The 14,261-nt window shown below is 41.4% G+C and overlaps 1 protein-coding gene and 1 long non-coding RNA gene across 2 annotated transcripts; one reads left to right on the top strand and one right to left on the bottom strand.

Annotated features, from left to right (window-relative positions):
- The first annotated feature begins 828 nt into the window (after positions 1-828).
- On the top strand, positions 829-11,408 carry LOC109897219 (ras-related protein rab7). The gene is made up of 6 exons (XM_020491771.2): positions 829-1,155; positions 7,129-7,191; positions 7,301-7,427; positions 7,558-7,776; positions 7,869-7,997; positions 9,964-11,408. Exons 2-6 carry the CDS (start codon positions 7,139-7,141, stop codon positions 10,057-10,059), a joined length of 624 nt encoding a protein of 207 aa, XP_020347360.1. The 5' UTR covers positions 829-1,155; positions 7,129-7,138; the 3' UTR covers positions 10,060-11,408.
- Positions 10,980-14,210, bottom strand: LOC109897229 (uncharacterized). The gene is made up of 4 exons (XR_004205153.1): positions 12,660-14,210; positions 12,278-12,425; positions 12,128-12,172; positions 10,980-11,770 (listed from the first exon to the last, which is right to left on the bottom strand). It is a non-coding gene; the product is annotated as an uncharacterized LOC109897229 (long non-coding RNA).
- Positions 14,211-14,261: the final 51 nt, after the last annotated feature.

The following is a 14,261-nucleotide window of genomic DNA, read 5'->3' as shown; positions in this document are numbered from 1 at the left end:
GCCTTTGCGTGGTAGGCTAGGGCACATATCATCAAACTTCTCATCAGGTCTTCATTAACTGATAACCATGTTTTTTTAAATGTTTGTTATTAAGCTGTAATCTGGGAGGCGGGAGGCTTCCATAAGAGTGGCTTCAAAAAAAGCAGCACTACAGTCTGAAGACAGCCATGTAATCAATTTTGAACTCCGTAATGAGGTCATTCACGACCTCATTTGCTAAATACTTGCAAAGTAGCTAAAAAGTACTAAGTAGATTAAAAGCTACCAAAATGCTAACGTTGTCTGTGATGAGATTCAAACATGTAACCTTTGAGTTTCTAGTCATAGGTGTTATACGCCCACACATCCACCACTGCCAACCCCCCTCCTTTCATTGTTCTGTTAATAAGAAACCTTTTTCTTATGTAACCATACATAAGGGTGGAAGGTAACCTAGTGGTTAGAGTGTTGGACTAGTAACCGGAAGGTTGTAAGATCAAATCCCTGAGCTGACAAGGTAAAAAATTGGTCATTCTGCCCCTGAACAAGGCAGTTACCCACTTTTCCTAGGCCATCATTGAAAATAAGAATTTGTTCTTAACTGACTTACCTAGTAAAATAAAAATACCAAATCTGACATATTATACTAATTTGAGTTTCCCGGATTTACGTATACTATGTTAGGTCGAGTGTCTGAGACCAGGCTGACCAAGCGCGACTTTGGTCAAACTACCCTGTTTTCTCTAGCTATCCCATTTTTAAATGAGGTGACCCCTAAATTGGGAAACCCTGCTATATACAGTAAAAAGGGGGCAGGGTTTAGGGCGTGTCTTAGTCAACATCTGTGATGACGTCAAAGATTGCTGACTCAGAGGATGTTTTGGAGGAAGTGACTGAAAAGAAAAAGAAATAGGCCCTCTTCAAGTATACCTTCAAGGATTCCTCTTGCTTAATACTTTATCTTACTTTGGAAACAGAGGTGGCTTACCTACTAGTATTGAAAGAATATATTGCATATCATTAAACAGACGTGCGTTCTGACAGCAACGTTACCACACCACTAACGAACGTTAGGTTGTTGGGTGGGGGGGTGGGTCGTCTGTTTTTCATCTAGTTAGACGAAAGGCCCATTTGGACATTCCTTAATATTCCTTCCCTGTGTTTGGGTTGATCAAGGTAAGATTTGTATATGGTATTCTTTTTCTGCACAAATTTTGATAAATGGTTATTTTATGTTTACCAATTTACTTACGGGTCGTTTGTCCCCGCAGTGTGCGTTGAGCGCTAGACACTGAAGTCAGATACCTAGCTTCTCGACTCTAATATGAGTGTCACTCATCAGTCATACTAGAACATCTTTGTCAAAATCAGCCCTGTCCAATTAGTTAGCTGTCTAAACAGCCAGTAAGCATCCAAAATTATGTACTTAGCTAACTATCCTAAACCATGTACTTCGCTATTTTTCTAAATGCATGGCTCTGTAGTATCTAATTAGCTAGGTGCTAGTTAGTAATGCACCAACTAACGTCACGTTAACGGACTATCTAACCTACTAGGCCCATCAGGGGTAACGCCAACATTATGCCAGCTACTAGTTAGCTAAAGTAACGTTGTTAGAAAACAAACCGACCGTTTAGCCAGAGTTGAGCTAACTGTCATGTTAGCTTACCTTGTTGATAAAATAATAACGTTAGTGTTGAATGACGTGCTCATCTGTAATCATTAGCTAACTAGCTAGTATTTTAGCAACTGGTAAACATTTGTTTACGAGCTAGCCAAATGTTTCATACTAGCCAGCAAGGGGTGTATTCATTAATCGGAATCAGTTGCAAAAATGTTTCGTCTGTTTCAAAACTCTAGGAAGCAAATGAGGGACCTACCTGGGGTGTATTCATTACGGAAACCTTTAGCTGTTTAAGAACCGAACAGAGTAAAACTAGTTTCTCAAGTTTTTATTGTCATGTGCACACGTACAGGGAAACGCCATTCTTGCTTGATTTTTCCCAACCATTTATTTATCTGTTATTTTACCAGGTAAGTTGACTGAGAACACCTTCTCATTTACAGCAACGATCTGGGGAATAGTTACAGGGGAGAGGATGAAAGAGCCAATCATAAACTGAGGATTATTAGGTGACAGATTGTGAATTTAGAAGGGTTAACACCCCTAATCCTACAATAAGTGCCATGGGATCTTTAATAACCTCAGAGAGTCAGGACACCCATTTAACGTCCCATCTGAAAGACCGCACCCTACACAGGGCAGTGTTCCCCATCACTGCCCTGGAGCATAGGGATCTTTTTTAGACCAAAGGAAAGAGTGCCTCCTACTGGCCCTCCAACACCACTTCCAGCAGCATCTGGTCTCCCATCCAGGGACTGACCAGGACCAACCCTGCTTAGCTTCAGAAGCAAGCCCACAGAGTGGTATGCTGCTGGCAATATCAGTAGTACTACAAAAAAAAGTAAAGTAGAACAAAAACACATGAGAGATAGAGATGAGAACACAAAAAGTATACTGAACAAAAATATAAATGCTACAATTTCAATGATTTTACTGAGTTTAAGTTCATATAAGGAAATCAGTCAATGGAAATAAATTCATTAGGCCCTTATCTATGGATTTCACATGACTGGGAGGGCACAGGCCCAACCACTTGGGAGCCAGGCCCAGCAATCAGAATTAGTTTTTCCCCAGAAAATGGCTTAATTACAGACAGAAATACTCCTCAATTGTATCAGCTGTCCTGGTGGTTGGTCTCAGATCCTGCAGGTGAAGAAGCCAGATGTGGAGGCCCTGGGCTGGTGTGGTTACACATGGACTGAGTTTGAGACTGGTTGGACGTACTGCCAAATTCTCTAAAACAACGTTGGAGGTGGCTTATGGTAGAGAAATTAACATTAAATTAGCTGATAACAGCTCTGGTGGCATGCCAATTGGACACTCCCCCAACTTGAGACATCTGTGGCACTGTGTTGTGTCAAAACGGCACATTTTAGAGGGGCCTTTTGTCCACAGCACAAGGTGCACCTGTGGAATGACCATGCTGTTTAATCAGCTTCTTGATATGCCACACCTGTCAGGTGGATGGATTATATTGGCAAATGAGAAATGCTCACTAAGAGGGATGTAAACAAATGTGTGCACAAAATTGGAGAGAAATTGACAATTTCTGGGATCTTTTATTTCAGCTTATAAAACATGGGACCAACACTTTACATGTTGAATTTATATTTTTGTTCAGTATAAGTCAGGGTCGGTTCCAATATCATATTTACAATGTGCAGGGATACTGGTGTAGTAGGGTTAGATATGTTTAGGGGTAAGGTAGGCATCAGGATATATGGTGAACATTGTAGCAGCAGAGTCTATGATGATTGTATGTGAGTGTGTCTATTTGACCAATTCAAATAGGTCCCCCCTTTTTTCGTTTGTTTCAGAATCGAGGTAATGAGTACATTCCTGAATTTGTCCAATAGAAAAATATTGTTTTCGTTGCAAAATCCATCCGTTTGGAGTAAACGTTTTCCGTTGCAAAACGTTTTGTTACAAGTGTACGGATATAGGAAGGACACGTGACATCCCGGCATTTTGAGAAAAAAACAAGTTATAACGGAGTTGTGCCTGGTTGTCACTAGTTACCACAAAGTCCCCGCCTATTTCTACAATTTATCTTCTTGAAATGTGATTTTCCACCTAACCCTAACCACACTGCTAACTATATGCCTAACCCTTTACAATAAATTAAAACCAAAAAGCACATTTTTAGTTTTCACAAGTTTTTATGGTAGATCATTTTGACTTTGTGGTTTTGGTAACTAGTGGAAACCGTTATGCATGTTGTTCACACGCCTGTCTGCCCTCTCATTGGCTAGAATGGTCTCACCTGATCTGGCCTCCTCTCCTTCCATTTTTAAATACATTTATTTTTGTTGTTACTGGCCAATAGTGAAGTTGGTCAATATAATGAACAATCTGTGGTGTTGCTTTCTACATGAGAAACCCATGTGACCCACCCGACTCTCATGAATGTCATGGGTTAGAGATTAAATATGGAGTCAGCAAGGCCACAGTCAGAATTGCCAAATTGTTAGAAATTTAAAAAGTATATAGTGCTTAATTTAATTGTTCAGACTGAGGTTAGGCCTATTTTGGCACCATGCATGTATCTTCCACCCTCAGAATCTAGAGTGGTCCAATTGATCACTTATGTTGGCCTACATTCCAGGTCGGGGTTCCTGAATGCACGGTCCTGTGATCAAATATAATTTGTCACATGCGCCAAATACAACAGGTGTAGACCTTACTGTGAAATGCTTACCTACAAGCCCTTATCCAACAGTGCAGTTCAAGAAATATAGTTAAGAAAATATTGACTAAATCAACTAAAGTGGAAGAAAAAATATATCCTAAAGGAACACAAGAAAATTATATAACAATAACAAGGCTATATACAGGGGGTACCGGTACCGAGTCAATGTGCTGGGGTACAGGTTAGTTGAGGTAACTTGGAAAGTGACTATGCATAGGTAAAAAACACCGAGTGGCAGCAGTGTAAAAACAAGGGGGAGGTCAATGTTAATAGGGTGGCCATTTGATTAATCGTTCAGCAGTCTTATGTCTTGGGGGTACAAGCTGTTAAGGAGCCTTTTGGTCCTAGACTTGGTGCTCCAGTACCGCTTGCTGTGTGGTAGCAGAGAGAACAGTCTATGACTTGGGTGACTGGAGTCTTTGACAATTTTTGGGGCCTTTTCTCTGACACTGCCTATTATATAGGTCCTGGATGTCAGGAAGCTTGGCCCCAGTGGTGTACTGGGCCATGCGCACTACCCTCTGTAGCTCCTTATGGTCAGATGCCGAGCAATTGCCATACCAGGTGGTGATACAACCGGTCAGGATGCTCTCGATGGTGCAGCTGTAGAACCTTTTGAGGATCTGGGACCAATGCCACATCTTTTCAGTGTCCTGAGGGGGAAAAGGTGTTGTTGTATCCTCTTCACAACTGTCTTTGTGTGTATGGACTAGGGCTGAGTGATATGGCCAAAATCTCATATCCTGATATAGGTAATTTCATAAAATGATACAAATCACAATATAGCACATTTTCTGTAAATTCAATGAATAAATTGTTTCTATAAAATGACCACGTGTAAAGGCTTATTTCTTATTACATTTTGAATTATACAACTCTCGTTTCTCGAACATGTAAATTTGGGCCATGTCTTTGCAAATGTAAGTTGTAGCAGCAGTTGTTATCTCCTTCCATCTTTGTGATTCTTTGCCATATGGTGTGCTGTGGGCAAACGCCTCTTCAACGTCTGAGTTGGGGGTTTGTTTTGAACACTCGACTGTACTTTTGGGTCTCATCCGTAGACTCTCTCCGTACTGTTTCACATGATTCTTGCATAGGTGGTAAAAGAGGTTAGTGGTTTTTGAGCCTGTTGTCGGGACCGGCCTGCGGCATATTTGCAGAGGATGTTTTTTTTGGTCCATGACAGACTTTTCATACCCAAACCACATCCATGCGACCGAAGTGGCCCCTCTTTTAGCTATGAACTCAGTCTCCATGCTCTGTGTCACGTTCACTCTCCTCCATGTTTGTTTGTGTTGCAAATTTCTTTCCACACGGCACGTTCACTTGCTCCACTTCAGCCCCGTCAATGTTAATGGGGGCCTGTTCGGTCCTCCTTTTCCTAGTCCACGATCAGCTCTTTGTCTTGCTGACATTGAGGGAGATGTGGTGTCCTGGCACCACACTGCCAGGACTCTAACCTCCTCCCTATAGGCTGTCTCATCATTGTCGGTGATCTGGCCTACCACTGCTGTGTCGTCAGCAAACTTAATGATGGTGTTGGAGTCGTGCTTGGCCACACAGTCGTGCGTGAACGGGGAGTACAGGAAGGGACTAAGCACGCACCCCTGAGGGGCGCCAGGGTTGAGGATCAGCATGGCAGATGTGTTGTTGCCTACCCTTACCACCTGGGGGTGGTCCGTCAGGAAGTTCAATCATTGTCCTATATTGACGTTTTGCCTGTTTGATGGTTCGTCTGAGGGCATAGCGGGATTTCTTATAAGCGTCTGGATTAGTGTCCCTCTCCTTGAAGCGGCAGCTCTAGCCTTTAGCTCAGTGCGGATGTTGCCTGTAATCCATGGCATCTAGTTGGCAAATGTACATGCGGGAATGACATTGTTGATGTACTTATTGATGGAAGAGAAAGGGGGATACCTAGTCAGTTGTCCATCTGAATGTATTCAACTGAAATGTGTCTTCTGCATTTAACCCAACCCCTCTGAATCAGAGAGGTGCAGGGGGCTGCTTTAATTGACATCCACGGTGCCCTGGGAACAGTGGGTCCAACTGCCTTGCTCAGGGGCAGAACGACAGATTTGTACCTTTACAGCTCGGGGATTCAATCCAACAACCTTTCGGTTACTGGCCTAACGCTCTAACCACTAGGCAGCTGTTGAATGAGGCTCCTCAATGCCATTGGATGAATCCTGGAGGATATTCCAGACTGTGTTAGCAAAACAGTCCTGTAGCGTAGCATCCACGTCATCTGACCACTTCTGTATTGAGTGAGTCAATGGTACTTCCTGCTTTAATTGTTGCTTGTAAGCAGGAATCAGGAGGATATAATTATGGTCAGGTTTTATTTGGGAGGGATATGGTTATGCTGTTTTGTTAAGAAAATGTAAGTCAGTGAGGGCAAGGTGTACAAAAAACACCTAGTCTTGTTGTTTATGTAGTTAAACAGTGTCCAGTGAGGCACACTGTACTTGGTTACATTCCCAGAACTATTCCTGCTCCGAGCATTTCATTGTCTGTAATCCCAATGACTGGATCACTAGCTGTGGACCAAATGTCTAGAGTGAGGTTGAGCTAGCAGCTGGTCAATGTAGTCAATTGCACAAAGGAAGTGTTATAATATTTACACTGCAGTAGTAGTGGTTGTAAGTAGTAGCCTGTGATAATATTGCCTGAGCCATGCTGTCGTAGAACATAAACTGCATCGCTTTTTAACCCCGGGGGGGTTCACAGCAGACACACAGGCAGCATGCTGTGTGTGCCTGTGTTATAGGTTGCTGTTTACCATAATAACAATGTACATGGTTAGTCCACCATTCTAATTTAGTGCCCCTTTCCTCAGCTGTGGCACAATGACGTCTAGGAAGAAAGTACTACTCAAAGTCATCATCCTGGGAGACTCTGGGTGAGTGTCCTGTCTACCTTGCTAATTACACTTCTCAACGTAAAAGTTTACAGAATATGTTTGTTTACCAATCACTCTGTCATAACTGTTGCTGAATCTCTCTTGTCAGAGTTGGGAAGACTTCGCTGATGAACCAGTATGTGAATAAGAAGTTCAGTAACCAGTACAAAGCCACAATAGGAGCTGATTTCCTAACGAAAGAAGTGATGGTGGATGACAGACTTGTCACCATGCAGGTACTGGGGAAGGGATACTATCAATTTACTCATCACTTCACAAGTGCTGTGCTGAAGTAGAGGCCAGTGGGTAGGCCTATAATCTATTGTTGTTCATGAACATGTATCGCCTCCCTGTGCTCTGTCACAGATCTGGGACACTGCAGGGCAGGAGAGGTTCCAGTCTCTGGGTGTAGCGTTCTACCGTGGGGCAGACTGCTGTGTGCTGGTGTTTGACGTGACTGCCCCCAACACCTTTAAGACGCTAGACAGCTGGAGGGACGAGTTCCTTATACAGGCCAGCCCCCGAGATCCCGAGAACTTCCCCTTTGTGGTGCTAGGCAACAAGATTGACTTGGAAAACAGACAGGTGTGTCAAGATGTAGTGTTTGAGACCAGAGCATCTCAGGCAGTAGCTTGTGTTCCCCGCAGAGAATGACAGCTGCCCTTTGCATCTGTCAGGTGACGACCAAACGAGCACAGGCGTGGTGTCAGAGCAAGAACAACATCCCCTACTTCGAGACCAGCGCTAAGGAGGCCATCAATGTTGAACAGGCTTTCCAGACTATCGCACGCAATGCTCTTAAACAGGTAGGGGTCAGATGTGAGCTTATAAGAGGTTTGCTGAATGCCATGTGTGTTTTGTGTATTTACAGTAGTGCTGTCTTGATTTCATTGTACAGTGCCTTTCACACCCCTTGACTTTTTCCACGTTTTGTTGTTACAGACAGAATTTAAAATGATTTAATTTGAGATTTTGTGCCACTGATCTAGACACAATACCCATCAATGTCAAAGTGAAATTTTGTTTGCAGAAATGTTAAAGTAGAAATGTCTTGAATCAGTAAGTATTCCACCCATTTGTTAAGGCAAGCCTAAATACTTTCAGAAGGAAAAATATTGCTGTGTACACATAAGTTGCATGGACTCACTCTGTGTGCAATAATAGTGGTTAACATGATTTTTGAATGATTACCCCATCTCTATACCCCACACATACAATTATCTGTAAGGTCCCCCAGTCGAGTAGTGATTTTTCAAGTGCAGAGTCAACCACAAAGACCAGGGAGGTTTTCCAAAGCCTCACAAAGAGGCAGATGGGTAAAAAATATATATTTTAAAAAGCAGACACTGAATATCCCTTTGAGCATAGGGAAGTTATTAATAATGCTTTGGATGGTGTATCTATACACCCAGTCATTACAAAGATACAGGTGTCCTCCCTAACTCCATTGCCAGAGAGGGAGGAAACCGCTCAGGGATTTCACCATGAGGCCAATGGTTACTTTAAAACAGTTACAGAGTTTAATGGCTGTGATAGGAGAAAACTGAAGCTGGATCAACAATATTGTAGTTACTCCACAATACTGACCTAAATGACAGAGTGAAAAGGAAGTCTGTACAGAATAAAAAATATTCCAAAACATACATTATGTTTGGGGCAAAACAAACACAACACATCGCTGAGTAAGTACTGTACTACCCTTTATATTTTCAAGCATGATGGTGGCTGCGTCATGTTATGGATATGGTAGTCATTGGCAAGGTCTACTGAGTTTTTAGAGCTAAGCACAGGCAAAACAAAATTTACACGAGTTGCTTACCAAGATGACATTGAATGGTCCAGAGTGGCCTAGTTACAGTTTTGACTTAAATCTATGGCAAGACTGGAAAATGTCTGTCTAGCAATGATCACAACCAGCTTGACAGAGCTTTAAGAGTTTAACAAATAATAATGGGCAAATATTCAGGTGTATAAAGCTCTTAAGATACTTATGCTGTAATCACTGCCAAAGGTGATTCCAACATGTATTGACTAAGGGGTTGAATACTTATCTAATGAAGATATATTATTGATTTATTTTTAATTATTGCCAAGAGTGTGCAAAGCTGTCATCAAGGCAAAGGGTGGTAACTTTGAAGAATCTAAAATAGATTGATTTGTTTAACACTTTTGGTTACTACATAATTCCATATGTTATTTCATAGTTTTGATGTCTTCACTATTGTATGTATAAAATAATAAAAATAAAGAAAAACCCTTTAATGAGTAGGTGTCCAAACATTTAACTGGTACTGTATATATTCCACTTTGACAACTCCATTTCAATCCCAATTTGTAACACATCAATATGTGAAAGTCAAGGGGTTTAATATCAAAAGAAAAAGTATAAATAATTTCTAATTGCTTATATTAAGCAAACCAGATGGCAAAATTGTCTTTGTTTTTTAAATGTACAGATACCCAGTGGCACACTCCAACACTGACATAATTTACAAAGAAAGCATTTGTGTTTAGTGAGTCTGCCAGATCAGAGGCAATAGGGATGACCAGGGATGTTCTCTTGATAAGTGCATGAATTTGGACCAGTTTCCTGTCAAAATGTAACAAACTTTTGGGTGTCAGGGAAAATGTATGGAGTAAAACGTACATTATTGTCTTTAAGAATGTAATAAAGTAAAAGTTGTAAAATATAAATAGTAATGTGTATATATACCCCACAACACTACTTCAGTAAAAATACTTTAAAGTACTTAACACCATCTCGTCTTTTAGGAGACAGAGGTGGAGTTGTACAATGAGTTTCCTGAACCGATAAAGCTGGACAGGAACGAACGGGCCAAGCCATCAGCGGAGGCCTGCAGCTGCTGAGGACCCAGGAGACCTACAGGGGACAACTGTTTGCCCTGCTACTCTGTCTTGCCTTGTCTACCCTTTATCCTCCATGCCCCTGTGTGCTCTCCTCTGCCCAATATCATCACTGGCCTTCGTAGATGCAAGCAGAGTTCCGCTCGTAAAGTATACTTTACACACACACACACTGGACTCATCCCAGTGTACACATCACACATTTACTCTCAAGATGAGTCTCCAAGCCCAAAGAACACCCAGATGGATATTAGAGCATTTAACAGCATATCTGCTTATTATTTCCCCTAACCTGTCTCAAACACCTTTTTAGATGCCATTGTTTCCATGGCACCAGCCTCATAACATTTTACAAGGGGGGTTAGATGTAGTTCACTCTCAAAGTTCCAGTGGTGAAGGATCAGATTGAGTAATTTATATCAATGGTGTGTGGGGGTTATACCAATGTACTGCCTAAAGATACATGTGTTAATTTGATTGGATGTAAACGAGCAAATCCAACATATAAGTGTGTTGAAGGCATTTTTTGCACTTTGTTGTCATGTAGGCTTATTCAAACCCTATTTGACACCTTATTTTGGAGCCACAATAAACACCTTTTAATTATTTTTTTTAGCTCAAGGCAGAAGAGGCTATATGGATTTTAACTCTGCTCCCCAACTTCCATGATGTCCTCAACTGACCTACACATTGTTTCTCAATGGGGGAAAAGTCAAGCATTGAGACCTAACACGGGGTAGAGAATCAAACCAAGGGAGATATATTTTCAGAATAGAAATATCTCTTTACTATTATTAGCTAGTACCTGTCTTCTTTTTACGCTGTCAACTATTACAAACCTTTGTCAATCGTTTAAGGCAAGAAAACATGTCTTGTCAGTTTCTCTCTCTGCCGATAGCTCAGGTTGGCAAATTATTTAAGTGCTTGATTTGTTTTGTTTTTTACCGATCAGATCTTTTGTCTGTTCACATATTATGTTTAGAATTTGAATTGCATCAGAGGACATATGGGGGAAATGTGTTAGCTTTAATCAAGTTAATGAAATGATAAATGCACTTAATCTACATTGTTTGAAAATGTCTTTGGGTTTCAGGTAGTAATAATGGTTATTGAATAAAGAATCTGTGTGTGTTAGTGCAAGTAGAACAGGTAGTTAAAGCACAGTAGGTTACTATCATGGCTCTCATACACACAGCTGTTGAAAGACAGTTTACTCAAATCTATAGTATACTCTTGAATACATTGAAATGTGTCATTTTGCATGGGGGCACTCACTTGGTATTTGTATTCAGTCTACTACTTATACTGAAATATAAAAATTGGTCACTTGTGAAAGTTGACAGAACACGGGACCATCGAAATCTGTCAAATGTTTAATTACATTATCTTCAACCTACACCAGACATAAAAATAATCAAACCATTTGCGCTCTTCCATCTCAAGACAATAAGACATACATTCTTCAGTCTGTTCCCATCTCTTTTCAAAGTCAGTCAATGTTTGTCCCAACCACTCAGTTGATCCTGGGTTTCTTACTGGGTCCCTGCAGCCACTGTTGGAGAGGCCCTGCGGTCTTCGGCTGCTTCTCAGGCCTGGTTTCTCCTGTGTGGCCCTCCTGTTTGACTTCCCCAGTGTCTGGCTCTTTCCTCTTGGAGGGTGTGCTGCTCTTTAGCCAGCCCATCATCATCTTACTGCCAGCTGAGGGCTTGAGCTCCTGTGGAAGGAAGTGTATATGATGAAGGGAGGCAGGGAGGAAAGTGTAGTATGGTATGGAGCCCATTATGTATTTTTACTCTTCAACGTTTTAAATCTAGATATGTTAAGTGTTTAGAAAGGTTGTCCCAGACCAATGATCAGGAGCTATTCAATGATTGGAACACACCAGACATCTCAAATATGGGTATGTAGCTCAGTGAAGTCATGCAGTTATACTTTCTTAGCCTGAGGATCCACTGGCAGCAGGCACTTGGGAAATGTTTTTGAGAGTTGTTGACCAGTGAAGAGACTGTGTGAAAGGTCAGTTTGTTTTTGGACTGAAGCAGTTTTAGGGCATCTAATTACTTCTCCTCACCAAAATCCAGCAATCTTCTAACCTCTGTTGAGAATCGCTGGCATCCTGCAACACAAGAAAAATCATTGGTGATTCTACCTCATACAAACTTTCATATATAAAGAACATACTTTACTCAAGAAGAGAGTAATGTTTTAAACAGACCCATACCGGTCATGGATGCCTTGATGATAGGGGATGTACCCAGAGTGATCACAGTGTAGGTCTAGAGGGGATCTCCACTATGGGGAGTCCATCAGTCAAACAGTCCTGCAATGGTCAGCAACAGCCATCCTCTCCACTCACAGACTCCTTTGTCCTACATAAGACAGAAATACATAAAATCGGTCAAAAGGCAAAGTTTACATTATTTCATTACTGCAGACAAACAGAAGGATCACAAAATGGGTCAGGATGGAGTCAGTGGGAGAGTGCTAAAGTATTTTTGAGAAGAAAAGGGAAGATGGGAGACATCAGTGTAATCAGACTCAATCATCTTATTCTGAATGTTAGTTTTCTTAGTGATGAAAGGTGCATGTGTGGGTAGGCTCACCTCTTCCAGGTCTACAGAGCCTTCTTCAGACATGCATGTCTGTATCCTCCTTATAGGGTGTCCCCTCATCCTGGTCCTCTGTTTTCACGTGAGCAGATCCTTGAGTCTGGGGGAAATAGATGAAGGGCTGCTTGTCTTTCTCCTGCCTCCATTCATAAAAGCCGTCAGCCAAGATGAAACAGCGCTGTCCTTTCAGCATCGGATCCTGAATGAAATGGTACACAAACATTCACTAATACACGGGAACCAAGTTTGAGGATGGGTGGATTCGGACTGTCTGGTTAATACACACATCTTTCTCCAGGCAGGGTGCAAATAAAGCCCCCCCAAAGAAACATCAGCCCCCTAGCCAGGATCAGTTGAACACCTATACTTTGCATACCTTATCAAAATGTCTGGTACAAGGTGGGGCTCAAAGACTGTTGACTCTTGTTGTAGGAAGGTCGGTAAGTATCCGAATCCCATTATTTCCACCTTGGTCTCTACTTCAGGATGAATGCAGCCAAAGATTAATATTAATCTAACCCATGTATTTGTGATGCGGTCCTCCCACACGTCCTCAGCCCAGTGTCTGATGAAACAACATGCTGTAATGAAATGCATGCATTGTGTATAGTACTGACAAATGTAACATTTTCCACAATGACTCATGGGCAGCATTCCAAACACTTAAAAGACACCCTATCCCCTCAGCCCTCAAATTAAGTGGACACTTCTGATGATGTTAAATGAAGTCTGACAAGTATACACTTGCAGGGCAAGGGCGGAAGGAATTATTTTCAAATGGAAATTTGTCACTGTTCATCCAGAGATGATTGTGTTTTCAGCCACCGGTAGCTTGTGGGTGCTTTATATGTGCTACAGTCAATTATGATTGCATGTCTATATTAACTATATAATTATTAATATATGCCTACTGTATGATAGCTAGCAAATTAATTAGCTAAATAAAGTTAGCCTGCCTAGCTGGAACTTCTGAAGAAGGAAAATGTTTAATTAAAAAAATTCCAAAAGCAAACCAAACAAAAATATGACTACTTTTATGAGATGTGTTTGTGCCGTCATGTCCATCAGTAGCACAATTTCTAACCTTTTTACATTAGATTACTTGTATGTTTACTTATCCATATTGACGTTGAGGTCTAAAGTTTTGGCTTATTTTTCTTGGCGGATGTACAATCATCGCGAATTGAATTGTGGGGCGTTTCGGGCCTGAAGTGAAAATAATTGTACACTCGTAAACTCGATCAGAAAGAAGGGCTGAGGGGCTTACATTGCGAATAATCCTTGTTTGGCTAATCGTTTGGACCAACATCCAAAATGGTGACAGGGATTACCCCAAGGATATAAGGCGAGGGTAAGTGAACGAGGGTGTCTTTTTTTTCTTCAACCTGTCAGAATTTGGGTTTAATACTTTTTATGAAACAGTTTGATCTTACTGATACATGGAGAGAGGTTTATGGCCGGCAGATTGTTCACTTGGAGTAACAAAACAGGTTCCAGATAATCCAGAATAGATTTTAGGTTTATATCCAAATGTATTGATAGTGAGTGTGTTACTACACATATTTGTACTACTCCCCTCACAGACCATAGGGCTAT

Source organism: Oncorhynchus kisutch, linkage group LG1, assembly GCF_002021735.2.
Source record: "Oncorhynchus kisutch isolate 150728-3 linkage group LG1, Okis_V2, whole genome shotgun sequence".
NCBI classification, from domain to species: Eukaryota; Metazoa; Chordata; class Actinopteri; order Salmoniformes; family Salmonidae; genus Oncorhynchus; species Oncorhynchus kisutch.
The sequence above is the reverse complement of the archived record's forward strand: the minus strand, read 5'-3'. Positions and strand labels throughout refer to the sequence as shown.